We start from the raw sequence: 27,446 nt of genomic DNA, 5'->3' as shown, positions 1-27,446 counted from the left end.
TGGAGGTGTCCATTTACATCAGAGTTTTTGTTGTCCGGTCCATAAAAGCGAGGACCCATCAGATAAAAGACACTGCCCATTCTTCACCTACAAATCACCCACGTACGGCTGCTGCCGTTCGAAAATTGAGCCCCGAAAAGGGACGAAAACATCGAATTTTCCTGGAAGATACCTTCGCTCGAAGCCACCCTCCGTTGCGCTTTCCCTGTCTTTCATGCCTTGGATCGTGGCCATTTGGAAAGCTCGTCGCTTCTTCGAAATTAGCTGTTGCCGAATTATCATTCCCCAGATCGGACATGGATTCTACTATTGTATCGTGCGTGAATAGTTCCATCAATGAATGGATTCTCTCTGATTCATTGCATGCATGTCTAAATCGATGTAAGGTAGGAGATCAGGGAAGGCCAACGCATGCCATGTGGAAGGCAGAGCAGGTGGGAGTTCTACTTCTACCTCCTCTTTCCTGTGCAAACTCTCAATAACCACTCTCTGTCTCTCTCTCTCTCTCCTTCCTTTTTCGTCCGGCCAAGGACCGCAAGAAGGCTGATGAAGTGCCTTTGCTTTTTGCATGATATGTTGTAGGACCACACCGTTGGGCCATTGTAATGATTAATTATCTCTGAATGTCAAATATTATAAATTATTATTCAGCTCCTGCATCACTATATATGTAAAAAAAAAGTACATTTAAGTTACAATGATTCGGATTTTACTTCCTATCTTTACTCGATTCATGCGAACGGTGAAACATTGCCCTCGAAATTAACCTAGGTGTATATGAATAAGGCACAGCTTTCATGTTGATGGACATTGTGGAAGGAGGGTAAACAACTTTGCCAGGGTGGCGATGAATTTAAGAGATAAAAAAAGGGGCTTTTTTACTCTCTTTTTTAAAATAAATTTTGGTACTGGGACAACAGGAGAGTGCATTGTCCGGACGACAAGGAACATAACTGTCGTCCAGTAGAAAATGATGATCGATTAATTAAATTATAAAGGGCAATTTATTTTTTCCATTCTTTTTTATCTATCTATTTGAATTTTGATAAAATCATAGGCGGAAGGATTAGAGAGGAACATGTGGGAGCAATGATGTGTCCTGTTCAGGCTTTTTGTTCCCATATGATGATTAGATTCTCGTCTTCCATCTGCTGCTATTTCCTCGCTTTTCTTACATGTTTCCTCAACCCTCGCATCGGGACTAGCGAAGATCTGTTTGTTTTATTATTGTCTATGTTGTTTTCTTTTTTCTCTTTTTAATTTCCCGAGGGTTTTCTGCGATTTAATCTGCCAATTAGTTAGCGTCTTACGAATAATTGATTAATGATTTTTAATAAGGGCGGTAATGCGGTATTCCCTAATTGCCGGCACAGGTCGCAATCCAATGTCTTCATTGTTTGATGATTTCAAACGGAGACATTGTCATTGCAATGTTAAATCTATTCATTTTACAACTGGGTAAATTAATGATCCCCGAACGAAATTATATTACACTAAACCTTGGCCCATTCTTCACGCGCGCACAGCAAAAAGAAAGTCATTTACCTTCTTTTTCTTCGTATCAATTAAAGAATGTATGAACATTTGGCTCGAATATACATATGCATACAAATTGTCTTATCCATGTGTATTGGTCTAATAGGTTCATTTTTTCTTGCGTGGTTGAGGACAAGCTTGCACTATGACTAACTAGTTGAAAAACCTCACACGCCTCTCAAAATAGCATGGCAAACTGTATCATTGTGACCAATTGTAGGGTATGTTTGGAAAAAAAAAATTTGAAAAATGGTAAAAAGCTTTAGGTGGAAGGGTTTTTCCAAAATACATATAATGCTTGGTAAAGTGTAATTAAAAAAGATATTAAGAAGCAACTTTAACTTGAATGAAATTGCTTCTTCTTTTTTTCAAACCTTTGCCGACATAATTTAGCCATCAACAAGCTAAATTGATTGTCAATGGTTGGTTGGCGGTCAAGTCTAGCCGCCACCAGCCTTGCTTAAGATCACACGACCTCAGGTGCTTAAGTGTTACTGGGGTTGTGTGACCTTGGGTGGCATTCTTGGATGTTGCTTGGAGTCATGCTAGCTAGACTGGCTTGTCGACCTCTTGTCAACAGCTTGAACTCTCGCCAATGATGTCGATTGAGATAGGGATATATATGAAATTGTGATAGATTAGTGAAGGCAAAGTGAGAAAAAAATGCATTTAAATTCTTGAAAATGCTCAAATGTCAAAACACCTCTAGACTTACCTTAGGCTAAAGGCTTGAGGCATTTGAAAATGCAATTGCATCTCCCAAAGCTCTTTAAAAAATTTACTAAATGGTACTTGCATTGGTTTAAGGGGCTTTGGGAGAGTGGATTCCAAATGCATTCGTAATACACCCCTATAAGTTGAAATGCCCAATCACTTAAGTCAAGCATATAGATCGCTTTAATATAACAACTAAATCTTATTCGGCCACTGTTGTACTTTCCCATTTCATCGAACATTTAGTTATTTTATCTTCTTTTTGCAGAGAAATTTTAGTTATTTTTTTTTCAAATGATTGAATTAAGGGATACCATTGAAAGAACACGTGGATCTTGTGTGTCCTCCACAATCATAGAAAGCAAAAATAAGAGACAAGTAAGCAAAATACTCTCTCTATTATCAGCAAATTCATCCTTGTAAAATTATCTCTCTATTATCAGCAAATTCATCCTTGTAAAATTATCTCTCTATTATCAGCAAATTCATCCTTGTAAAATTATCTGCAGAATTTCATCAGTCATACCAAAATATGACCTCATTCACGTGGTTAAAGATATCGAATGGTGAATTATATCCAGCAACGCTGTACGACGCCGTCACTCGCTTGTGGTTCCTCAATACGTTGGTGTCATTTCCCTCGGCCGCTTTGAGGCTCTTGTCCAGAGCGGCAGCTTGGGCGGGGATGTTGGAGTCGTTCGAGAAGCCGCCAAACCTCTTGACGGCGGCATAGGTATGACTACCGGGCATCCTCACGGGATGAACTTGGTCAGAGAGAGGCGGGTCGGGTTGGTACTTCTTGGGCATGTAGAAATGAACCACGAAGGGGGAGTTGCAAAAAGGGCCCGTGGACGGGAATACGTCCACCAAAACCGGGCCAGTCATTTCCACTTTGGCTCCTTGCTTGTTGTTGCCTTGGATGTAGGAGAAGAGGCTGCACAAAGGAAAGAGATGCAATTGTGAGCTGTTCTGATCTATTAGAATTGGGGATTAGCTAAATAGTTTGTTTTATGCACGAAGTCCATTGAAAAATAAACTATGTGACTAAGCAAACAGATTTTTTACTCTAAATGACTGGTTAAAAGTGTTGATAAAATAGTTATTTTCTTTTTCACATGTTGCTGATTTGGTTTTTTTAGTTATTAGAGTTAGTGGAGTCATGTGTGTTGGTTATCCTAGTTTTTAGGTGTTAGTGGGGCAAGTGCTTTATGGAGAACATGGGTAGTTATGGTGTGTTTTACGTTATGTATTTTGTCTTTTGTAAAAGACTTGGTTGCTTTGTACGTAAGAAAAAAGTTTCAGCCTCATCTCTCCTCCCTTTAGCAATTTAACAGTGGTATCAGAGCCGGAGAGAAACGTGAGTTTTTTTTTTTTTTAAAAAGCTTTCGTGAGAGAATTGCAGTAGCAATATTTCCAATGGCCACCGACAATTTTGTTCAACCAGCAATTCCACGCTTTGATGGTCACTATGACCATTGGAGTATGCCGATGGAGAATTTTTTACGATCAAAGGAGTATTGGTCGGTTGTCGAATCTGGAATTCAAGAGCCACCAGCAGGCATGGCTTTGACAAACCCCAGAAGCGAGAATTGGAAGCAAGAAAGTTGAAGGACCCGAAGGCAAAAAATTATTTTTTTCAGGCTATCGATCGTCCCATCTTGGAGACTATTCTTTGCAAAGAAACTTCCAAGGATATATGGGATTCTATGAAGAAGAAATATCAAGGCTCTGTTAGAGTGAAGCGTGCACAGCTTCAAGCCTTGAGAAAAGATTTTGAGACATTAGCGATGAAAGATGGAGAATCTGTCACTAGTTATTGTGCCAGAACAATGGAGATCAGCAACAATATGCGATTCCATGGCGAGAAGATGAACGATGTCACCATTGTGGAGAAGATTTTGCGTTCCTTGACACCAAAGTTTAATTATGTTGTCTGCTCAATTGAAGAGTCGAAAGACACGGATGCGCTCTCTCTTGATGAATTGCAAAGCTCCTTATTGGTCCATGAACAGAAGATGAACATAAGTTCAACAGTAGAGGAGCAAGCGTTGAAGGCTTCTACCAATACTCATTCCAACAATTTCAGAGGAAGGGATAGAGGTAGAGGTAGAGGTAGAGGAAAGGGAGATCGGGAAATAAAGATGTTGGCAGGAATTTCAAAGCCAATAATGACCAATTTCAAGGCAAAGGCAAAGGCATAGGATGAGATCCTAACAAATCCAAAGTAGAGTGTTTTAGATGTCATAAATTTGGTCATTATGCATTTGAATGTTATACTAGGCTGCCTAATAATAAAGAAAATGCAGAGAGTTCAAATTTTGTTGAAGAAAAGGAAGCAGAAACGTTGTTGATAGCTATTCAAGATGAAAAGGAGTGCGAGTAAGATATTTGGTATGTGGATACAGGCTGCAATAATCACATGAGTGGAAGTAAGTCTTCTTTTTCTCATCTAAATAAATATTTTCATTCCACTGTGAGTTTTTGGGATCATTCTATTGTGAAAGTGATGGGAAAATGTGATATTAAGATAAGAACCAAGAATGGTTTTGTGGAAACGATCTCTAATGTGTTGTATGTTCCTGACTTGAAAAGTAACCTATTAAGTGCTGGCCAATTACAAGAAAATGGTTATGTAATCACCATTCAGAGGGGTGTCTGTGAAATTTATGATTCTATTAGAGGTGCTATTGCAAAGATTGTTCCTATGAATTCAAATAGATTGTTTCCATTAAAGATTGAAAATATTCAGTCTTGTTTGATGGCTGAAAAGAAAGATCCCTCATGGCTTTGGCATTTTCGCTATGGTCACTTGAGTTTTTGTGGATTGAAAACCCTCAAACAGAAAAACATGGTGACGGGTCTTGCTCAAATTACTGTTCCTTCCCAAGTTTGTGAAGAATGTGTTGTTAGCAAACAGCATCGATCTCAATTTTCAAAAGAAAAGTCATGGAGAGCAAATGATGTTTTGCAGCTGGTGCATTCGGACATTTGCGATCCCATAAATCCATCTTCTAATGGAGGTAAAAGATACTTAATTACCTTCATTGATGATTTTTCTAGAAAAACTCGGGTTTATTTTTTACAGGAAAAATCATAAGCTTTCTCCACATATAAAAGCTTCAAAACTCGTGTTGAAAATGAAGTAGGAAAAACCATTAAGACTCTTCAAACAGATCGTGGCGGTGAATATTGCTCAAAAGAATTTGAAGTTTTTTGTGCAGAGTATGGCATGTTGGAATTTTGTTTGTTAAAACAAAATGAGTTCTTTTTACTTTGTCCCACATAGAAAATGTGGGAGCAGGAGGATTAGTTTATTAATGTGGAATTTCCCTTTTGTAGTTAAATGAGTGATTAGGTGGGGCTAGACCCCACCATACCCGCGTGCATGTGTGCGGATAATTGCGCGATTTTGGCGCGATTATTTGGCGCACTTAGCACTTTGCACGCCTGCGCGCCCGCGGTTTAATTAGCATTAATCCATTGCTTTTTATTTATTTATTTATTATTTTATTTTATATTTTAGTTCAAAGGTTGCCTTTTAATTTGAGAATTTCGGAAATTAAATATAAATGAAAATTCGAAATTATATTTTAAAAAAAAAAAAAAAATTATTCCGAATTTTATTTGTGTCTTTTCAAGACAACTTTTGGAAAATTACTTATTCGGTTTTAATTTTTCCGAAGGATTGCAATTGTTCGTTTTTCGACTTCTTCCGAAGAGTCGCATTTGTTTATCCGAACAATTTTCTAAAGACGTGTTTGTTCGCAATTTTCACAAAAAGTTGCAAGACTGTTTCATATATATACTTGTCATTTTTCGGAAAGAACAGTGTGGTCATTTTCGAGTCTTCTTTCTGAAAAAACTACAGCCAATTTTCGATTGTTTCTTAGAGAGACCCTGGAGAAATACTAGAATTGCTATTTAGTATTCTCATCCGAGACTTTGTTGTATCCTTGAGGATTTTTGCCGATAACCATTAGCAACGTTGTGGAGCAAATAAATCCTTAAAGAAAGTGATATCACGCCTCAAAATCCGAGTTGTTTTACTCGATCCGATTTCATTGTACTACCCAATTTCGAAGCATATTTTACCAACATGGCATTCGGAAAAAGTTTACTGCTGCATATACACCACAACAGAATGGTGTATCTGAGAGGAAAAATAGAACAATTCTCAACATGGTGAGAAGTTTATTGGCAAGAGGAAGAGTTCCAAAAACTTTCTGGCCAGAAGTAGTAAATTGGAGTATTCATGTTTTGAACAGAAGTCCAACTTTTGCTGTTCAGAATATGACACCTAAAGAAGCTTGGAGTGGGAGAAGACTGGTTGTAGATCACTTCAGAATTTTTGGATGCATCGCATATGCCCATGTCCCATATGTGAAAAGGAAGAAACTTGATGACAAGGCTGAAAAATGTGTCTTTCTTGGTGTAAGTGAAGCATCCAAAGCATATAAATTATTCAATCCACTAACCAAGAAGATTGTGACTAGTAGGGATGTTGTTTTTTATTAAAAGAACACTTGGGATTGGAATAGGCAGCAGCCTACCCAAGTTCTTTATGACAATGATGCTGAACAGGAGCAAATTTCAGCACCTTATATGCCCTAAAATTCATCAAATACAACTTCTATAGCTGCTGAAATTTCACCAACAAGCATTGAAGTCAATGAAGAAGAAGCCCAATCTCTTCGCCGCGTTAGAAGAAAGCCTGCTTGGATGGAAGATTATGAGGTAACTGGAATTGGAGATTCAATAACTCACTTTGCCTTATTTTCAGACTATGACCTTGCAACTTTTGAGAGTGCTGTTAAAGAAGAAAAATGGCGAAAAGCGATGGATGATGAAATTAATTCCATTGAAAGAAATGATACTTGGGAGTTATCCAATATTCCGAATGGACAAAAAACCATTGGTGTAAAGTGGGCCTTTAAAACAAAATTGAAAGAAAATTGTGAAGTTGACAAATACAAAGCATGTTTGGTAGCCAAGGGATACAAGCAACAATATGGGATCGACTATACGAGAGGTTTTTTCTCCGGTTGCGAGACATACACGATCGATTGGTGGTTGCATTGGCGGCACGTAATTCTTGGCCTATTTTCCAACTAGATGTCAAATCGGCATTCTTGCATGGATACTTGGAGGAATAGGTATTTGTCGAGCAACCCCCTAGTTATGTCAAGATTGGAAATGAGCATAAAGTTTATAGATTGAAGAAAGCTCTTTATGGGCTAAAACAAGCCCCTCGGGCTTGGTATAGTCGTATTGAAATTTATTTTCTTAAAGTTGGTTTTTCAAAATGTCCTTATAAGCATACGCTTTTTGTCAAGATTGGAGATAAAGGGAAAATGCTTAATGTCTGCTTGTATGTTGACGATCTTATATTTCTTGGAAGTTGTGATGGCATGTTTGAAGAATTCAAGAAATCTATGATGGATGAGTTTGAAATGTCTAATCTTGGTATGATGCATTACTTCCTTGGCATAGAAGTGGTACAATCGGATGATGGGATCTTTATTTCTCAAAAGAAAAATGTGGAAGAAATTTTGGACAGGTTTCAAATGAAGGATTGTAATCCTGTAAACACTCCAGTTGAGTTTGGCTTAAAGTTATACAAAGATCATGAAGGGAGGAAGGTTGACAGCACACTTTATAAACAAATTGTGGGCGTTTGATGTATTTAACGCAACAAGACCAGACATAATGTATTTTATGAGTTTAATCAGTAGATATATGGAGAATCCTACACAAATGCATTTGTTAGCTGCCAAGAGAATCCTTCGTTACTTGCAAAGAACTAGAGACTTTGGGCTATTTTACAATAATGGTGAAAAGTCTGATTTGTTGGGATTTACTGATAGTGACTATGCAGGAGATCAAGATGATAGGAGGAGCACTTCGGGTTATGCTTTTATGTTTGGAACATGTGCTATTTCGTGGTCATCCAAGAAGCAACCAATTGTCACATTGTCAAGTACAGAAGCTGAATTTGTTGCTGTAACAGCTAGTGCTTGTCAAGCTATTTGGCTAAGGAGAATTCTTGAGGAGCTACAATTCAAGCAACCGGGACCTACTAAATTTTTTTGTGACAATAACTCAGCAATAAAACTTTCCAAGAATCCAGTGTTACATGGAAGAAGCAAGCACATTGATGTGAAGTTTTATTTCTTAAGAGATCTTAGTAATGATGGAACAATTGATTTAATCTACTGCATGAGTGAAGATCAAGTTGCTGATATATTCACCAAGGCCCTCAAGATGGAGTCCTTTGTGAAGCTCAGAAGGTTACTAGGTGTTTGCACGGTGAAAAAAGTCAAGGCTTTAAACTGAATGTTAGCAAACATTAGTTTAAGGGAGGGATTGTTGATAAAATAGTTATTTTCTTTTTCACATGTTGCTGATTTGGTTTTTTTAGTTATTAGAGTTAGTGGAGTCATGTGTGTTGGTTATACTAGTTTTTAGGTGTTAGTGGGGCAAGTGCTTTATGGAGAACATGGGTAGTTATGGTGTGTTTTACGTTATGTATTTTGTCTTTTATAAAAGACTTGGTTGCTTTGTACGTAAGAAAAAAGTTTCAGCCTCATCTCTCCTCCCTTTAGCAATTTAACAAAAAGATGATGTTACCTACGTGCAAAATTTATCTAAGGCCTCATTAGAACATATTTCTTCCGATGAAAAAAAAATCACAAATGTCTCGTGGATCTGACGAGAGAGAGGGTGGGGGAGGCTTACATTCCGAAACCTTTGTTGATGGCATCGGCGTAGGAGGTAGAGTTGATAGGAGGTGTAGCCACCCATGAAGCGTTCTCGTACCTCCGAATCTCGAACTCGTCCTGAGAGAGAACGACCTCATATGGAGCACACTCGATCTGTTTACAATTGGCTGCCTCTTCATATCCGCCCACCCCCTTCCCTTCACATCCAACCGCCAATAGCGATGCAACCGTAAAAATCACTACCGCCAAATTCCTCATCGCCTAGGAAAACTCTAAAAAAGAAAAGCTCTAAACCCTTATAATTGTGTGTAAATTTCTCAGTGATGCAAAGGAGTGAGAGGATATCCTTTTATTCAAGATCAATTGATTTCTAGGAGATAAGTGTATATTTCCCATATCACCCTTAGGAATACTCTAGAATACGCATGTATTCTTATGCAATATTTAGGAGAAAATTACTAGAATAGACTTTCACCTATTACACTTTTGTCAATCTGATCCTAAATCTTCAATTGTGTCAAATGAGTCCTAACCTTTTTAAATTTTGCCAAATAAGCATATCCAATTAGCTGGAAATCACCGATGTGGACTCTAAGTATCCAACGTGGCACGGCCGTTGCTGATGAAGATAATTTTTTAATAATTTTTAATAATTATTTATTTTTCTTTTCTTTGTTTGTTTTTGCAACTTTGGTCATGCATCTTGCTAATTGATCTTAAGGATTGGTTTGTTTGATAGAAAAATCATTTATCGAAAATTGTCTTCAGACTTTCAAGTGTTTAAGTAATGGAAAACTAATCTATTCACAAAAGAGTTTTCTATGGACAAAAAATAACAAGTTTAAATTAGGGAAAATGATTGTGTCTTACGAAAAGAACAAAATCTTTTTTCTCGATTTCTTGCTGCATAAGAATAGATCCCTCATCTCTATTTTCCATCCTCATCAACGCTTTTTTCCGTTAACTCTCATCTATTTTTTCACAAATCTTGTTTACTCTCTCTTGAATATACTTTATTAATGCTGTAATATTTTACATTAAAAGCCATTACGTATAAGCCAAATATGATTTTATAATTCTTAATTTCTGTTGTTTATGAATTACAGAATACACAAAGAAGATATCAATTCTAATCGTTACTCATTACACAATGTGATTGCAATCCACTCATAAGCATTCACGAAGAAACACAAACCTCAATTATATGTTAAGAGGTTGTACGATTTACATGGTGTCCTATGAAAAAAATCACTAGTTCTCATAAATAAGTTTTTTGTCCATCCGGTAAGACAGGGCGCTTACATGTCAAAGCCCCTACGGGTGGCGTCATCATCGGAGCTAGAGTTGATAGGAGGCGCGGAGATCCATGAAGCGGACCGGTGCGGCAGCGGCAGCTGTGGTGCCGATCTCAGGTAATTGGAATTGACTGTGTCACAATTCAGGCTTCCTTTGCTGTCTATGCTATATGATTTTGTTGGCTTCTATTGGAGTTGAATGAATCGTTCTTCATGTTTATGATATGATATCTCATTGTAAAATTCACGTGGTCGGACACAAACTAAAGCGGGCATTCACGGAGGAAGATATTGCTTAGACTAATGAACAAGTCATACCCAAAATCCTTCCCACGTTTTTATTATAAGATTAATAAGTATGTATCAGCAAAATTTATTTCATTTTGATCTCATAAATTTCAGCTCGGAGTACTCGAAACCTTTCAAACTGTTCAAAAATTGACATACGGAATCGTATGTAATCCATAGAAATCGACATTAGCAAATGAGTGTATACGAAATACTCTTAATGATCAGGAAATTCGTCTTGGTAGAATTTCCCGCGAAAAGCCCTGCTAGTCAAACCACAAAATAACCTCATTCACGCGGTTCTCGTACTCAAACGGCGAATTATATCCAGCCACGCTATACCACGCTGTCACTCGGTGGTGCTTCCTCAGCGTGCTGCTGTCATTTCCCTTAGCCGCCTCGAGGCTCTTCTCCAAGGCGGAGACTTGGGCGGGGATGTTGGAGTCGTTCATGAAGCCGCCAAACCTCCTGACGCCGGCATAGCTGTGGCGGCCCGGCAGCTTCACGGGACGGACCTGGTCGGAGAGAGGCGGGTCGGGTTGGTATTTCTTGGGCACGTAGAAATGAACCACGAAGGAGGAGTTGCAGAAGGGGCCCGTGGACGGGAATACGTGCACCAGAACCGGGGCCGTCATGTCCAATTTGGCTCCTTGCTTGTTGTTGCCTTGGATGTAGGAGAAGAGGCTGGACAAACGAAAGAGTCAGACATTGTAAGCGGTTGTGATCTACTAGAACTGATGATCTGCTAGAATAATTTATTCGACTGCTCAAATGCATTATCATGCCGACGGATTAGGTAAGACGTGAGCAAAATTTCCGAAGACGACTGCAGTGCGAAATCACCGCGTACCCTTAAATCCGCAAAGCTGTGTTCCAAACATGCTTGCCAAGTCCGTTCTCGAAATTACTCGCTAACCCAGTTATGCTTGGATTTAGTGTAGAGAATTTCCCTCGTTTAGGCAAACCCATTTGAAGTTTCCATCCCCAAATTACTTAACGGTGTAGACTTTTGCACCATCCAACCGTGACCCATGATTTTTATGTGGAGATCGTTTTGAGCAATGATTAAAGTGAAGACAGTTTCAACGTCCTTAAAAGTTATTCAAGTCAAGTAATAACAACGAATGAATAAAGAGTCGAATTCCAAACGCAAAAACTTGGAGAAGTCAAAGCCGGAATTTCTGCAGTCCCAAACCTACAAGTCACCCGTTTAATTGGTCACTTTTTCAGACCACGAATGAATACCTCGCATAGGTTCTAAATTATTCTAGCGACTGTATTTTTCACCATATTGATTGATTGATGCGGGCCTAGCTATGAGCATCGCTTATATACAAACTTTACTAAACTCGAGAGTAGAGTGGATGATATCCGTGTTCACGATCCACTTGTGAGGATTCACGAAAAAAACACGGCAATCGACCATATGTTAGGAAGTTGCGTGATTTTCACAGCGTCCTATAAAAAAAAAGCACAGATTCTTGTAGATAAGTTTTGTCCATTTGAGAAGAGAGGGGGCTTACATGTCAAAGCCCCTGCGGACGGCGTACTCGTAGGAGCTAGAGTTGATAGGGGGCGTGGAGATCCACGAAGCGCTCCGGTACCTCCTGATCTCGAACTCGCTCCGGGAGAGAACGACCCGATACGGAGCGCACTCGAGCCGCCTACAGTTGGCCGGCTCCCCATACCCGCTCGCCCCCTTTCCTTCGCATCCGGCCTTCTCTTCCGGCGTGAGCAGCGCCGCCGCGACCACGAAGATCAGCAGCGCCAAGCTCCTCATCCCTCTTCTCTTGTCCAGAACTCTGAGGCTGCGTGGGAACTTGCTCTTCCCAAAACGAAGCTCACAAGCTTTGTGCGGTGCATACCGTGTTGCGCTCTTTTCTTTCAATTTATTCCTCTACCACTGCGAGTGGCTATAAGCCCAGCGACGTTGCACGTAGATGAAAAGCAAAAAGCGGGTTCCCAATTTGAATTATCCGTGCCACGGGCTTTTGATTTTGCAAGGTCAAGAGACCCAACAAAACTCAAATCTTGCGTGGCCAATGATCTTATAACCCTCTGCCCGATTTCGTTCTTGGTCGCCTTACAAGTCGGCATTTTTACTAAAGGGGTGCGTCCATCCTACGCATTCGCAGGTCAAAAAACTCACTCTTGCCAGGCCGATGGACAGCGTTTACAGTTTTGAAATCTTTGTGTTCCACCGGCGGAACGAAGTCGAAGATTGTTTCTTTGGGCGGTGGCGTGAACCATTCGCAAATAATTTTTACTTTTGTAGATGTAGCTAGAGAGTTCGATTGTAAAATTTTAGTTAATTTAAATCTAATTCTCCAAATAGAGATGTGTATGCATTTTTCCGTTAGAATAGAAAGATGTCTTGGTTATAAAACAATGAGTTATAATAAGGTATACGATTGATGGAATTGGAATCCGAATTTCACTGTCTTCGAGACACTATATATGGAAACTTGGAATGACATTAATATCGCTTTCAAATGTTTATAAGTTGTTTTTATTCTTTATCTTTTGATAAAGTAAATTTAACTATATATTCGAAAAAAAAATCAAATCGGATATTATTATTTTTATATGATTGACTTTACATCGCAGCATGATCATCTCTCCTCTTTCTCGGATTTGATCCCCAACATCTGCATCTCTCTCTCCATTGTCACATCGCTACGTTGGCCCTCAACCACCGCTCCTTCCGAGGAGGACTCACAAACACTATCTTTCAAAAAAATTTCTTCTTCAAAACTCAAAAAGATCATCCATTTATTCATCCTCTCGTTTTTTTTTTCCCATAAGAGGAATTTTCTATTTCTTTTATTACCCTCGTTGACACTGGAGCCTCCGAGCCCGTGCCCTTGCAACCTCGGCTCTAGAGCTCGTTCAAAGTCCCAAATATAATTAGGGTCATTTGCAGGCCCGGACCAAAGCCGATTCCAGGCCATGGCCGTCGCCAATCGTGAGACAGGGCATTAGCGAGCGATACAGAGGGGAAAGAAAAGTGGGGCAGTGACGGTCGAATCTAGTGGCGGTCTTCTTGCAGTGGCCAGTGACGGTTTCCATGGAGGTGGCATCGACAATAAGTGAATTTTCTCTTATGCACTTCTTATCTGATCTTGGTCGACCAAAAAAAAATTAGATTGCATCGAAAGCATCGACTTAACGAAACAGAGAGAGCAAGATCCCGTCCTGAGAAGATCAAAAAGGAGATCAGCTAAAAAGTTGAATTTTTAATTTGAAGATATTTTGGTCGACTATTTACAGAGGGGGTAATTTTAAATTGGGTAGAAACAGTGGCTGCACGATCAAAAACATATGAATTATGTGAGACAAATTCACTGAAGAGCGTTTTTGTGCCTAAAAGTCCAAGGAGTTAGATCTGAAGTGAATAAAACAACAAGACTATGAACAAGTTACGCTTGATATTATATATCATTTTTGTTCTATAATTATATTATATTAATAAAATTTAAATCGCGTTATTTTTTCCTTATATTACCACCTTTAACGATTATATCATATATTTTTAATCTTTCATTGTATTTTATCCTCATCTTTAACCAAAGCGAGTTTCACGTCATATAATAGTTTCGGAAAAAAAAAAAAAACACGCAACCAATATATAATGAATATCACTTGACAAATAGATTAACATAAAATAGCTTGTTGTACAATCATAAATTAGGGTGTGCAAAGGAACCGAGAATCACTCAAAACCTGAATGGACTAGTGATTCCTTGGGAACGATCAAGTTCTCGGTTCTAATTCGTTGGAACTAATGAATACCGGTCCGGTTTTCAATTCCAGGCATAGAACCGCCCACTTGGAACGGATCGGTATATATGTATATATTTTTAAAAAAGAAATTACAACTCAATTTTTTAGACCAATATATATGTACATATATATTTCTAGTTATTGGATATTATTTACTAATTTTGTGTCTTGAGTGTGTAATGGGATTAACTCTCTACTTTTCTCAATCAAAAAAAAAAAAAAAGATTAGGAAGTGGAGGATTGATTGGAGATCTCCATGAATGTTGTAGGGCTTTGTTGTCATGATATAATATTGAGAGCCAATGGCTCATTTTAAGAACATAATTAGGTACCTTCTTAGCTATCCCCATGATTAAATTATTTTGGCGTTGAAAAAAGATGGATTAAGTAATTAAGGTTTTAATTTCTGTGAAGGTTGGGACTTCTAACATAGAGTATAATTCTCTACATGTTCCTAGTGTCGGTAAATTTTAAGAGGACCACACCATGATTTTTGAAGAAATTAAGTTTAAGCTTGGTCTATTCGTTCCATCCTATAGTTTTTAATCCTCCATTAAAATCAACAACTCGCAATTCAACCCGAATTTAAGATAGAACAGGCATTGGTGCTCTACATAAATACTAAGTTCACCATGATATTAATTGATGAATGCAATTTTATAGAGATTGGGAACTGGTTTCATGGACTACTTGGAAATCGAATTGGACCGATGTTCTAGTTTCTGGATGGATCAATGAAACTAACGAGTGGTTTTCAATTTTAATTTTTTAGAACTGATCTTCAGTGAGTGATTCCCAATTCAAATGTGAGAATTGTCCATTCGGATCATGCCCACCTCTAGTCATAAAGGCATATTCTAACTCCTTGGCTATAAAAAAAAAAAAAGGAGCATTTATCATAGCCTTTCTATAATATTTCCATGCTATTACTGTTTTTGGTATCTATATCTAGTTGGTCTATCTTCCATTTATGGCCAATATACGTTGTCTTAGTTTCTTGGTAATTCCGCTAATATCACCATGAGTTTCCATATGGAGCACTACAAAGGGGGAATTTGGATTTCGCCGGCAGTGGACCGTAGAATAACTCAAATATATATCGTAAAAGATATTCATTATCATTTTGATAATCGTTAAATTTAAATGATTTTATGTGTAGTGCTGTCAAAGTTAATTCACCTCCTAGCTATGAGATTCCGACCCAAAGGGTTAGACGAGTCCATCCGAATAATTTTCAAATTTTGGGACTTTTTTGGACTAAAGTTCCTGCTTTCAAGGTTCCATTTATAATTTTCTGACCAAAAAATCATAGTCAATTCATATCCATCCAATAGTAGGTGAATCAAAACTCAAAATTGTATTCACAATCAAATTTTCAATTATAAAATTCATGTCATCCGGTACAACTAAAGTGTGCATATCCTAAGAAAAATGTGTGAGATTCCAACATATCGCATCTCTAAATTACGTTTAAAATAATCTATTTTTTCTTTCTTTTAAAACCCTTCTCGAGACTTACTCCCGACCTTCTAAATTACTCTTCGAAACCAATAAGCATCGAAAATTACTTGGCAACAGGTACCATCAAGTTGCAAATAAATCCAGGCTATTTTTTATTTTATTTTTTGAAATTGGTTGCAAAATTTCGCTACTGTCCCTCGAAGCAAAATCACGAGATCACATATAACCGATGAATTAAATAAAACCGGTTCACTGAATTTAATTTATCGAAGGGGGCCTACCTAAGTTTCTGGGCAGGGGGAAGGGGCAAGCTGTGGGGATGTAAAAAAGCGGCTTTTCATCCCCGAGATAAGGAGCATTTAAAACGACATAATGGGTGCGTAATGTCCTAAGCAAAATGATTAAGGGCGTTATGATCGGTTTCGGCACAAGGGAGGGTAAGAGCCGATTTGCTGGAATATTATAATGGGGGAAAGGGGTCAATGACCCATTACACCATGCCATAAAAGCCGTGGGATGGAATGGAATCGAATTGAATGTCGTAGCTGCGCAAGTTACCTCGCGCGAGCTTAGACTAAATCGAACGTCGAATTTGTCAAAGAAAAAGGGCCGATCTGGAGGAAGATCCCTCCCCATGAGGCAACCGCTAATGGCAATCTCAAAGAGAGAGAGAGAGAGAGAGAAGGAGGGGCGCGTTACACGTGGCACGGATATGGGACCCGCAGGATCACAGGCAGAATGTGACTCCTCACTAACCCCTCCTTCCCTTCTTCCCCTTCAAATCACTAGTACCGAATGGGGACGTGCGCATCCAAAATCCTCTTGTCTAAGCTTTGTTTAATTATTGGAGTTAAATACAATGATAAACCCGGGTTTGGAGATTAGGGGGAAATGACTTTTTATAATAGGAGAGAGAGAGAGAGAGAGAGAGAGAAGGGAAGAGGGGCAAGGAAGGGAATTGACAGATATGGTGAGATTTGGAGGGGCTGTGTGTAACCCCCCCTCCCCATCAAACATGATCTTGTCCAAACTCCAAACAAACAAAAAAATAGAAAGTGGCTTTAAAATGGAGGGGCCACCCTCCCCACATAAGGATTAGCCATTAAGCGAGGATTTGCGCAAATGATTCGGATAAGAGTGGTGGAGAAGAGAAAACCAAAAATGAAGGGAAGGGTCTAGAGAGAGAGAGAAAGAAGAAGACAAATTCGCTAATGTGTATCTCATAGGGCGGACGTGCCCCTATCAGCTAATTATGCTGAAGAGAAAACACTAAAAATCCCTGGGAAAAAAGTCAAGAAATGGGAAAGAAGATGTATCATCTTATCTGAATTACATGGCTCCAAAGTTTAAGTGGCTTGGTCAAACGAAAGTGATGAGCTGGACAATGGGTGGACCATTTTTTAAAATGCCAATATATTCCTCTCATGGGAAAGTGACCCTTTTCTTATATTAAGTGAAAAAAATTTCTCCCCTCTTCTCTTTTTCTTTCCTGTGGCCAATGGGAGGGAGGGGGAGATGCTGAATTGGAGGTGTGCCCTTGGATTGGAAAAAGAGGAGATCTCGGGCGATGTCCAAAACGAGGAAGGAGTGGAGAAGATATCTTGTTTAGAAAGGAAAAGCTGACCCCAATATTAATGGCCAAATTGAAAGTCCATGACTCCGAATTTTGATCAATAGCAATTAAGCAAAGGAGGGCAGCCCCTGCAAGGGCTTAAAGGGTCAAAAGAGCACTAAAAAGAATCCACCCTCCAAAGGTGAAAAGAAGGGGAAAGATTAAGGAACAGGGGACGCCACCCACTGACAAAGATTAAGCCCCAAACCCACCATAATCTCTCTGTTTCTCTCTCTTTCTTTCTCTCTCTCTCTCTCTCTCTCTGTTTCTCTCTGTCTCGTCCCATTTGTCCCCCTGAGGAACGCCGTAACGGAGCCCCGCGGAACGCCGTTATCCACCTCAGCAACAGGGCCACCCCGCGCCCCGTTCCTCGACGACTTCCCCTGTTTCCCGCCGCCGCCGCCGACGCCATGGCCGCGGAGCAACTGAGCCTGGGGCCGGCCGCGGCCGGCGACGAGGTGGCCAACGGCGTCGAGGGCAGGGCGGCGGGGGACGGCCTGGACGACGGCGGCGGCGGCGGCGGCGGCGGCGGAGGGGGGAGGGCCCCGAGGCTGCCGCGGTGGACGAGGCAGGAGATTCTGGTGCTGATACAGGGGAAGAGGGTGGCGGAGACGCGGGTCAGGAGGGGCCGGGTCGGCGGGTCGGCGTTCGGGTCGGGCCACGTGGAGCCGAAGTGGGCGTCGGTCTCGTCGTACTGCAAGCGGCACGGGGTGAACCGGGGGCCGGTCCAGTGCCGGAAGCGGTGGAGCAACCTCGCCGGCGATTACAAGAAGATCAAGGAGTGGGAGGCCAGGACCAGGGACGAGACGGAGTCGTTCTGGGTCATGCGGAACGACCTCCGGCGGGAGAGGAAGTTGCCCGGGTTCTTCGACCGGGAGGTTTACGACATCCTCGACCACCAGGGGTCGTCTTCGTCGGCGGCCGCGGTGGGTCATCCGGAGGCGGAACTGGCCCTCGCTCTGGCTCCAGCTTCCGCCACGGCGGCGGATGACGAGGAGGCGGAGGAGGAGAGAGATGTGGTGTTCGACAGCGGCCGGAGCGCCGCGGCGGAGGACGGGCTATTTTCAGACTTTGAGCAGGACGATGGCGGCGGAGGCGGCGAAACCCCTGAGAAGGATGTCGAGACGCCGGTCCGGGTGGTCGATGCGGCGCCGGCGGCCGCGGTGCCAATCTCAGGTAATTGGAATTGACTGTCTTACACTACAATTCAGACTTTCTTTGCCGTCTATGCTTATACGATTTCGTTGGCTTGGATTGCAGTTGAATGAATCGTTCTTCATTCTTCTTCTTTTTGCGGGGGTGTTCTGATATTGATATGTTTGAGTGGAGTGCATGGATGGGTTTAGTTTTCTTCTCTGTCTCTCTCACGGGGGGGGACAGAGTTACCAGTAATTGGGATCAAAGTTAGTGACGGGTGGGCTGCTGTGATCCAAGAATTAAACTTGGAAATTGATTGCATAATTGAAGATGATGGGTGTGCGAATTTGAAGTGGACGGCGTCGGCTGAACTCCATTTCATCGTGAAATTGAGATTAGATTAAGATTAGATGTGATGAAAGCGTCTGTGTTTTATTTCCAGTCTCTTGTCGTTGGAACTTCTTTTTCAGAAACCCTTTTGTCTTATCTGTTGCGTCTCCTTATCCTGCTCGTCCTCTTGCCCATTCGATTGAATTTTATTGCTGTGATCATGGAGTGATCGACCTCTGGCATCCGTATCTTTTGCATTTGCCTTGGAACGAGAATCTGAATCAGGGAAGAAAAGGGTATATCCTGTTTCTTGGTTTCTGATATCGTCTCTGTTTTCGCATTGGTTTATGATGCAGAGAAGCAGTACGAGCCGGTCGTCCTCCGAGGATCTCAAGGGCCAGGTACTGCTGTTCCTATTTCCAGATCAATACAGACACGAATGGCAAATTCAGATCTTGCATCTTTTCCTCAGCTTTTCCCTTTTTTCACGATCAATTGCAGATTTTCCTCCCTAGGAAGTTCCAAAAGAATCTGTTGCTTTCCATTTGGTAGCATCGAATCATGTTCTTTGAACTTGACTTTTTAGTTGCGCCTGATTGAGTCTTGAAGATGGGATGATTCCTTGACTCCACTTCTCGGACAGACGATACAACGACGATCTGTCCATCTTTTTATTATTTCTAATTTGTTTGAATGCGTATCACATGTTTAACATGATCATCGCTGACTTTTAGTGTGTCATCGTCCTAGACAGGCGATTTCATTTGGTATATATGCTACTGGAACATGGGATCCACGTCCATAAGCCCTGGAACCACCCAAGCCTTGTGAATTCTCCCGTGTGTTTGTTTTTTCTTCAGGACCCATTGTTCCTCTTTTGACTGATATATAGGACGCTCGTGAGTCCATCCTCGTTTGCTTGTCATCTTGTTGGGCCGTCCTTTTGGAACTTGACCTGGTAAAATATGCAGAAAGGATATCTGACATAACTGAGAACATTCCATGGGATTCGCTGGTTTATATTTCGCTCAGCTTTTGTGTAAACAGATCATGTCATTGAGGATTTTGAGTGGTGTGATTGTGCTTCCTTTCCGTTTTGGACTCTTATTTTGCTCTTTGGGTGCAGGACATGAGAAACAACCGCCGCCATTGAATCCCGAGATAGGTTCCACATCCGGGGATGGGCGGAAGCGGAAACGGCCGATGGCAGAAGCAGACGAGGAGCCGGTTGGGGTGCAGTACCGCCTGATCGACGTTCTGGAGAGAAACGGCAAGTTGCTGACGGCTCAACTTGAGGCTCAGAACAACAATCTTCGGCTGGACAGGGACCAAAGGCAAGACCACACCAATGGCTTGCTCTCTGTCCTCAACAAGCTCGCCGATGCCGTGGGAAGGATCGCCGATAAGTTATAGCAGCAGAAGGTTGGGGTCGGCACAATTGGTTGGGTGTGTACATAGGAGTAGTTGTTCTCTGAGAGTCTTGGGAGTTCGTTAGGAGAGGATGAAAAGGGTGATGGGTAGCGATTGAATCTAGCGATAGGCAGTGATTATTTACCGTAATTCTCATGACTTTCTTATTCAACAAACTTATTCCTTTTTCCAATTTTTTTTTTTTTTTGGGGCTATATATCTGCGTATAGGGCAAATGGCATGCGGTTTTTTGACACTCTATTGGTTACGTCCTTTTCCACAGAGATGATTATAGTAATAATAATAATAAACCAGGAGATTAGCAGTTTCCAAGTGGGTTTTTGCTTGTCTTACTTCTTTTTAGGTCCTTTGACCTTGTCCGTCCAATACATAGGACGAACGCACGCGTGCAAGAAGGTGTATAGCTCCTCGGTAGCGACTTTTCCCGTTGATGGGTTTGGAATTGTCTATGATCCATCATTTTCTTGGCGAAGCGTGGTCCTAATTGAATGCTATCTGTACGAGAATCCTGTTAATTAAGACAGAGGTTAGTTGCTGACACTCTTAGCAAACGGTCAATTTTGAGTTAGAGATACGAGCTAGAATTTTATTGCAGCACGTCTCTCTCTCTCTCTGGAAAATGTAAAAATACGGAGATATTATAATTTAAATGAAAAATTCTAAATAAGAACTTGAAGTAAGGTCATTTTCTTAAAAACGAAAAGTCTAGGTGCACTTTATCTTGAATGAGCGTGTAAAGTTATCAAATTAATCTCAAATAAGGAGGAAGAGTATGGTTTTAGGTTCTAACCTATAACTTAAGAATCAGACTCATGGGAATTTGTCCAATTCAAGATTCTAAAGTAAGCAAGATAGGTTATAAATTCTAAAAATTGTGAAATCTATTATGACGAGCAGGTTCTAGGTTATAGGTTGATGGAACCTAAAACCTATAACATGAAATAAGTTTTTTTATTTTCCTTGGTTTATGTCTTTATGCGATCCTATGGTATTTCACGACATTTGATAATAAGTGTATAATTATGGAATCGCTAATCTAAGCTTCCATTTTGAGACCGAGACTGTTACATTGTTAATATTTCATATTTTTATGTATCTAAATATAAGTTATAGTCAGTAAATTGTGGCAATAAGCGATGGTCATTAAAGGTTATAATTTATTGCAATTATTCAATTAATAGGCATACTAGGTAAGTTTCGAAGAACTTGATATTCAAATGAATGATTTCTAAACTTTTAGTCCACTATGCAACGTAGTTCATGAATTTCCATTTGCTTATCGAGCTATATAAAATTGTTCAATATTATTCTTTTATCGATTCAAGTTTAGGGATAATATTGAACATTTTCATATAGTTTATAGATTAAATTGAACGGATACCAAAAGTTTAGGGATCACGTTGCATATTAAGTGAAAGTTAATGAATTACATTAAACAAATTAATAGTTCGGAAACCAAATTACATATCAAAACAAAATTCATAGACCGTTTGTCTCATATTATTGTACTTAAATTAACTTGTGATTATTTTTAGGGAACAAGTCATACAAAACCCTAAATTGTGTCAATTATGACATATTTACCTTTAATTTTTTTTTTGTTTTTTGTTTTTTATGACTCAGGAATTGCTGTACAGCCAGCAACTGGTGATATAAACTCGAGGTGACGCTAGCACGGGGACCCACCTCTCACGACGCCGCACTTAAGTCACGCAAATGTGATTGCGGTGACTTGAACTCCCCCCAATCAGAAGATGGGGGAACGCCCGAATCAATGCGTCTACAGCGGGGTGGGTTACCTTGAATTTTTGTTTTTTTCTTTTTTGGTAAGGAAAAAAAAAACCTATAACTTGCGTTTTATGTGTCGCATTTATCAAAAACTTGTATTAGTACGACCTATTTACTAAATTTTTTTTATCATGACATAAAAAACCTTAAATTTATATTAGTGTGACACAATTACCCAGTATAAGTTTCGGGTTTTTTGTGTCGCTAATTTGGTTGGGATTTCTAGTCTAAAAAAATATTGGAGTATAGCATCACATAGATAAAACTTTCAGGTTATTTATATCACAAAGAATAGTTTAGGGTCATGATGGGTTTTTGTTCGTTTTTCCTTTATTTTTATTAGCAAAATGAATAGAAATTTAATTTCACATCAATGAATCTATCCAAAAGAAACTACGTGATGTGTATATATATGAAAGGCCACCTTAATATATGGACTTTTGGATAACGTTCTTTAGTGAACAATTTTTTTAGATATTTAGTGAATCCTTAACAAAGGAAATTTTTTAAAATCCTTGCATTCCGATGTAAATATCTTAATTATAGCGGGTCGTTGGCTTTAGCTCAAATGTATTTGCATTTTTTCAATGACATTTGCCCAAAGCCGAACCAAACGGGCTCTAAGTTTAAAGTCATTAGTATGTCTATGAAAAGCGTAGAGTGCTGGGCTTGAGAGACGTTCTTCTTCAACTCGCAGAATGGGCCAGATGGATGGGCCAGATCGAGCAGGGCAAGCCTATGGTCAGGACCAGTTTCAAGCCATCTAAGTTCACTAACATATATGCAACGGATTTTTCTTCAATTAACATATTGATTTAGTTTACCCTTTAAAATAACGATAAGATGAGTATTTTTATTCTCCTTTTCTTTTCCATGCAAATGTAATTTAAATGTATATTATGAAGGATGTCGTAACTCATTTCGTCCGGCCCAACCGATAAAGACTTCTAGTAAGATCAATATATACATAAGTGTACTGTTGTGATTTAATTCATTTCAACTTATTATGGATAAATTGAAACAAGGTCCAAATCGGGTATGGAGTCTCTCCGTCTTCTTTTTCTCCAGCGAAATTTCGAGCTCGGGTCTATTCACGACTCTCGGACTCTGAGCTCATGTTCGGGAATTACATTGGCGGCCTTGGATTTCTGGATGCTCAGACATTTCAAAATCCGAAGGAAACTGCGGAATCAACGACACTCCTTCACGTCAGGCCAGAGAATCGGCCATGATTGAATGGTGTATTGCGCTCGAAAATCGGATCAGGACCCCATTCTAATACGAAAGCGACTCGTGAATCTGCCGTTCCCGTGGAATTTCACTAACGAGATGGATCGATCGGGGAAAGGACGACGGATGGCGATCGATCATGCGAAAGCGCTGGTGCAACGGCAGATCGCTCATTATGCATTTCGGGCTTTTTGCAAAAAGCAGGATTTTGAACATGATGTTTATCTCGGGTGCTGGCCCTTTATCCCTTTCACGCGTCCCGAAGCAAATGTATAATGGCGGATTAATCTATAGAAAGCTTAAAAAAAAAGAAAAACGAGACGGAAAAGGGAAAAGGGTTTCTCAAGGGATAAAGTTGGGGCGATGTAATAGAAATTATTCCGTTGCGAAATTACAAAAAAAGAAAAGAAAGGAAAAACAAAAAGAAAGTTAATCCCTCCTAATCTATCCCCCTTGATGAAGACCGCTCCTCGCCAAATTAGCACGAATTCCCGTCTGTCCTCCGCATCGACGGCGTGGATCTCTCCTTCGGGCCCATCCGACGGCACGGATCTCTTCATCCTCTCTCTCTCCGTGTCTTCTCACGCCTCGGTGACAGCGAACTGACCGACCGCGACCGCGACCGCGACCGCAAGAGCTGTGCGACTACCGACGTGGCGCCAGGGGCCCCACCAAAAGGAAGGAAGCAGCAAGCGGGGGTGGGTCCCGCGGGGAGGGCGGGAAAATGAAAAGGCAGAAAGAGAAAAGAAAGAAAGTAGGACGGCCAGCGACTCGGGGTGATTTTTTTTTTTATCTTTTTGGTTATACGGCCTTTCCAATGACGGACCAGACAAGACCAGGACGAAAGACCAGCCCCTCCCTCCCCCATAACATACCAAAACACGGCGCAAGATTTTCAATGCTACTTTCCTCCTCGTCGCTGTTCTTGGGTTCCGCAGTTCCCCTGGAGTCTTCTGCTTTATCTTCATCTTCCTGTTCGGCTCCTTCGCGGCGAGCTCCTTCGTTCCTTCTTCGCCGAGCTCCGCGAGCTCAAACCGTCGTTCGCTTCTCTCGGGCGGGTGACGCCTCGGAGGAGTTACTTTGGGCGAAGAGGACGGCTCGTTCCTCCCCCCCCCTACCCACCATTTTTCCGAACTTCACGGCCTGAATCCGGAGTAGTGCGAATTCGGTGAGGACTTTTTCGGTTTTGGGTCGCGGCGGGAGGGTGAAAATATATAAAAGAAGGGAAAAGATTCGTGGCGAATCCCACCTGCGCGGCACTGCACGTTGCGCACGAACCTCGTCTCTTCGTACGTGCGGAGTGGAAGGCGTAGATTCACGTCCCGGTTGGGTGGAGGAACGCGAGGAATCGATTCTCTCGCGTCTTGCTCTTGAAGACATTGAAGCTTCTCTGCTCCTCTGGTTCTCGGTGCTCCTTTTGGGTATTAAAGAGAACGAAGTCCCGGCAGCGTTTCTGAGGCGTCTACAGTTGCTCGGTCCGCTCTCGGCCTGTTCAAGAACGTAAAAAGTTCGGTCTTTCGGAGCTCTTCAGGCTATTGTGTTGGTTTGGAACTCTTTCTGAAGTCCGTCCGTTGCTTCACATGTTCTCGTTTTTTTTTTTTTCCCTTGGGAAAGCTCCATTTTATCCTGGCGTGGATGGTGCGCATTTTTTTCGTTTCTTTCTCGGAGGAGGATGAGCAGTGAAAGTCTCGTGTTCGTGGGTCTGCGAAACTGAAGCATGGAACACGCTCGAGCAGTGAACTCTGTCCTTTTTGCCAGTTTCAGACACAAATGAGCAAGTGTTGAGCAAGCAAAGACGTTGGTTCTGGTCTAAAGTTTTAGTTTTAGTTTTTTTTTTTCCGTCTGCAAAAATGGCCGTGAGTATCTTTCCTCTGGAAATCAGAAAAGCCGTGAGATTGTTGTTGCTTCTGATGCTTTGCTTACAGAGTTTAACTGTGGAGTGCCAAAACAGGACGTTCAGGCACTTGTCGACTGAGCCTCCATCATCTTCCAAGGCACCTGAGTTCAAGACTGCGATTAGGAGAGTGGTCCTCAGTGTTGTGTTGGGAATGTTGACTGGAGCAATCTCAGCCCTTCTTGTGGCCTGTCTGGTTAAATCCTTTATTCTGTACATCCACAGGACCCCAATCCTCAAAGGGCCAGTTGTGTTTTCCCCAAAAGTCTCACCCAAAACCCTCCAGATGGCCCTCGAGAACGAAAGCCAGTTGCTCGGATCTAGTCCGAATGGGCAGTATCATAGGACTGCCCTCGATAATGGGCTCGTAATTGCGGTCAAGCGGCTTGAGCAAATTGAGGGCGGTTGGCCGGGTGCGCAAAGCAAATTGGCCAAGAGAAGGATCCAGAAGGAGCTGGAAGTCCTCGCGGGGTTGAGGCACGTGAATTTGATGAGCTTGAGGGCTTACGTTTGCGAGCCAAATGGGTTGTCGCTCATTTATGATTATGTGCCGACCGGAAGCCTTGAGGACTTGATGAAGAGGGTTCGGGAGAATCAGCTGCAGCTCAAGTGGGAAGCTAGGCTCGGGATTGCTGTTGGGGTGATTAAAGCGCTTCAGTATCTTCACTTTGTGTGCAGCCCTCCAGTCTTGCACTGTGACCTAAAGCCCGCAAATGTCTTGTTGGATGCTGAGTTTAGTCCGAGGCTGGCGGACTGTGGATTGGCGAGGCTCGTGCCTAGTTTTCATCGGACGTCTGAATATAGCGCTCCAGAGTGCATCAGGGATTCCAGGTATTAAGGGCAGTATAGGCTGAAAAATACTGAAATTGGGTGGTGTGTGTTTTCAAGCTCTGTACAGTTGAGATGTCAGTGTTTGGATTAGGAAAAATAAATCTTGTGGGCTCTATGTAGGATATCAGTTCCATTTTGTTCAAAAGATTGAACTTTTTGTTCAGAGTAACAAGTGAGAAATTCTATGTTTAATTGAATGTCATCACAGCGGCCACTGTCATTTACAATCACATACTAAACATGAAAAGCAATGAGCAACGTATGGTGTTCTTTGACTCAGGCACTGGGTCATGGATTGAAATGCTTAGTTCGGTTATTCCTTCTTTTGAGGCTGTTGGCAGTACTCTTCGACTGTAGTGCATAAAATCCTTTCCTCAACATTGAGATTGTCTTCTACCAATGCCTGTAATCTCCAAGCAGCCCTTTTATAGAATTCAGGACACTTGGCAATTGAATGCGATTATGATAATTGAAACTGGTCTTCTTCTCGTGTAGGTACACTGACAAGAGCGACATTTTCAGCTTCGGCATGATACTGGGGGTTCTTTTGACTGGTAGAGATCCCATGGACCCATTCTTCAGTGAAGCGTCCAGCCGGGGAAGCCTGGGGCGCTGGCTTCGCCAGTTGCAACAGGCTGGGGAGGCGAGAGAAGCTCTGGATAAGAGCCTTCTCGGGGAAGAAGCGGAGGAGGATGATATGCTGATGGCGGTTAGGATCGCCGTCATTTGCCTCTCCGATTTCCCTGCCGATAGGCCTTCTAGCGACGAGCTTGTCCCAATGCTGACCCAACTGCACAGCTTTTGACCTCAGAAAAAAGAGAAGTAATGGAAAATGTAAGTATCAGATTTTTGGTTTCCCCAGCGCTTGACAGAATTGAAAGACAGTATGAAGAATCTGCTCCGCCCTCCGGATAAATGGCTTAAGGTTCGCGTTGAATTATACTCTCAATTAACTTAAAACAGAGCTGATGATATGTTTGTTCTGTCCTGATGGGATGTGTTCTTTTTCCTGGTATTTGGTTTAGTAGTTCATAGCATGTGATGTTCTGATCATTGTCTGTACTGCTGCTGGTCAAGCCTTGTTACTTACTACTCCGGGTTCTGTAATTCTTTAATTGAGAGTTTGACGTAGTGTCTATATAATATACGAATATTGGCATTCTATGTCAGTTTTGTCATATAGCTTCGGCTAGTCTCGTCTTGCCCATCTCTGTACCTGTGCCTTTGGAAGAAACTGCATATGGAAAATTATAGGTGCTGTGATGTTGACTGGACTGATGTCAGCAGGCATTGACTTTTTGACTTTTGTTGCAAACCAATCTGGCGCTTGAGTCTTGGTTTTGTTGTTTGTCGGTGGGGGCGACTCATTGACTCTCGGGTTCATAGCTTCATAGCTT

At 41.3% G+C, this 27,446-nt stretch overlaps 4 protein-coding genes across 4 annotated transcripts; 2 read left to right on the top strand and 2 right to left on the bottom strand.

The window, feature by feature from the left end:
- Nucleotides 1-2,766: 2,766 nt before the first annotated feature.
- Nucleotides 2,767-9,227, bottom strand: LOC108955953 (heme-binding protein 2). Its single transcript, XM_039307221.1, has 2 exons — nt 8,986-9,227; nt 2,767-3,184 (listed from the first exon to the last, which is right to left on the bottom strand). Exons 1-2 carry the CDS (start codon nt 9,225-9,227, stop codon nt 2,767-2,769), a joined length of 660 nt encoding a protein of 219 aa, XP_039163155.1.
- A 1,352-nt stretch (nt 9,228-10,579) lies between these two features.
- Nucleotides 10,580-12,545, bottom strand: LOC104433729 (heme-binding protein 2). Its single transcript, XM_010046585.3, has 2 exons — nt 12,076-12,545; nt 10,580-11,236 (listed from the first exon to the last, which is right to left on the bottom strand). The coding sequence occupies exons 1-2, from the start codon at nt 12,330-12,332 to the stop codon at nt 10,819-10,821; spliced, it is 675 nt and encodes a 224-aa protein (XP_010044887.2). The 5' UTR covers nt 12,333-12,545; the 3' UTR covers nt 10,580-10,818.
- A 4,922-nt stretch (nt 12,546-17,467) lies between these two features.
- LOC104433726 (trihelix transcription factor ASR3) lies at nt 17,468-20,618 on the top strand. The gene is made up of 3 exons (XM_010046576.3): nt 17,468-18,584; nt 19,232-19,276; nt 20,002-20,618. Exons 1-3 carry the CDS (start codon nt 17,819-17,821, stop codon nt 20,286-20,288), a joined length of 1,098 nt encoding a protein of 365 aa, XP_010044878.1. The 5' UTR covers nt 17,468-17,818; the 3' UTR covers nt 20,289-20,618.
- Nucleotides 20,619-24,173: 3,555 nt separating this feature from the next.
- LOC104433725 (inactive leucine-rich repeat receptor-like protein kinase CORYNE) lies at nt 24,174-27,318 on the top strand. Its single transcript, XM_010046575.3, has 2 exons — nt 24,174-26,049; nt 26,545-27,318. Exons 1-2 carry the CDS (start codon nt 25,175-25,177, stop codon nt 26,852-26,854), a joined length of 1,185 nt encoding a protein of 394 aa, XP_010044877.1. The 5' UTR covers nt 24,174-25,174; the 3' UTR covers nt 26,855-27,318.
- Nucleotides 27,319-27,446: the final 128 nt, after the last annotated feature.

This window comes from Eucalyptus grandis, chromosome 2, assembly GCF_016545825.1.
Source record: "Eucalyptus grandis isolate ANBG69807.140 chromosome 2, ASM1654582v1, whole genome shotgun sequence".
NCBI classification, from domain to species: Eukaryota; Viridiplantae; Streptophyta; class Magnoliopsida; order Myrtales; family Myrtaceae; genus Eucalyptus; species Eucalyptus grandis.
Note: the sequence above shows the minus strand (reverse complement) of the source record. Positions and strands in the feature narration are given on the sequence as shown.

Excerpts from the sequence above, each read along its gene's own strand:
- LOC104433729 (XM_010046585.3), bottom strand. The coding sequence starts at position 12,332 with ATGAGGAGCTTGGCGCTGCTGATCTTCGTGGTCGCGGCGGCGCTGCTC. Across the intron at positions 11,237-12,075 it reads GTCCGCAGGGGCTTTGACAT|CCTCTTCTCCTACATCCAAG; the intron begins GTAAGCCCCCTC and ends TCGTTTGTCCAG.
- LOC108955953 (XM_039307221.1), bottom strand. The coding sequence starts at position 9,227 with ATGAGGAATTTGGCGGTAGTGATTTTTACGGTTGCATCGCTATTGGCG. Across the intron at positions 3,185-8,985 it reads ATCAACAAAGGTTTCGGAAT|CCTCTTCTCCTACATCCAAG; the intron begins GTAAGCCTCCCC and ends TCCTTTGTGCAG.
- LOC104433725 (XM_010046575.3), top strand. The coding sequence starts at position 25,175 with ATGGCCGTGAGTATCTTTCCTCTGGAAATCAGAAAAGCCGTGAGATTG. Across the intron at positions 26,050-26,544 it reads GAGTGCATCAGGGATTCCAG|GTACACTGACAAGAGCGACA; the intron begins GTATTAAGGGCA and ends CTTCTCGTGTAG.
- LOC104433726 (XM_010046576.3), top strand. The coding sequence starts at position 17,819 with ATGGCCGCGGAGCAACTGAGCCTGGGGCCGGCCGCGGCCGGCGACGAG. Across the intron at positions 18,585-19,231 it reads GGCCGCGGTGCCAATCTCAG|AGAAGCAGTACGAGCCGGTC; the intron begins GTAATTGGAATT and ends TTTATGATGCAG. Across the intron at positions 19,277-20,001 it reads CCGAGGATCTCAAGGGCCAG|GACATGAGAAACAACCGCCG; the intron begins GTACTGCTGTTC and ends CTTTGGGTGCAG.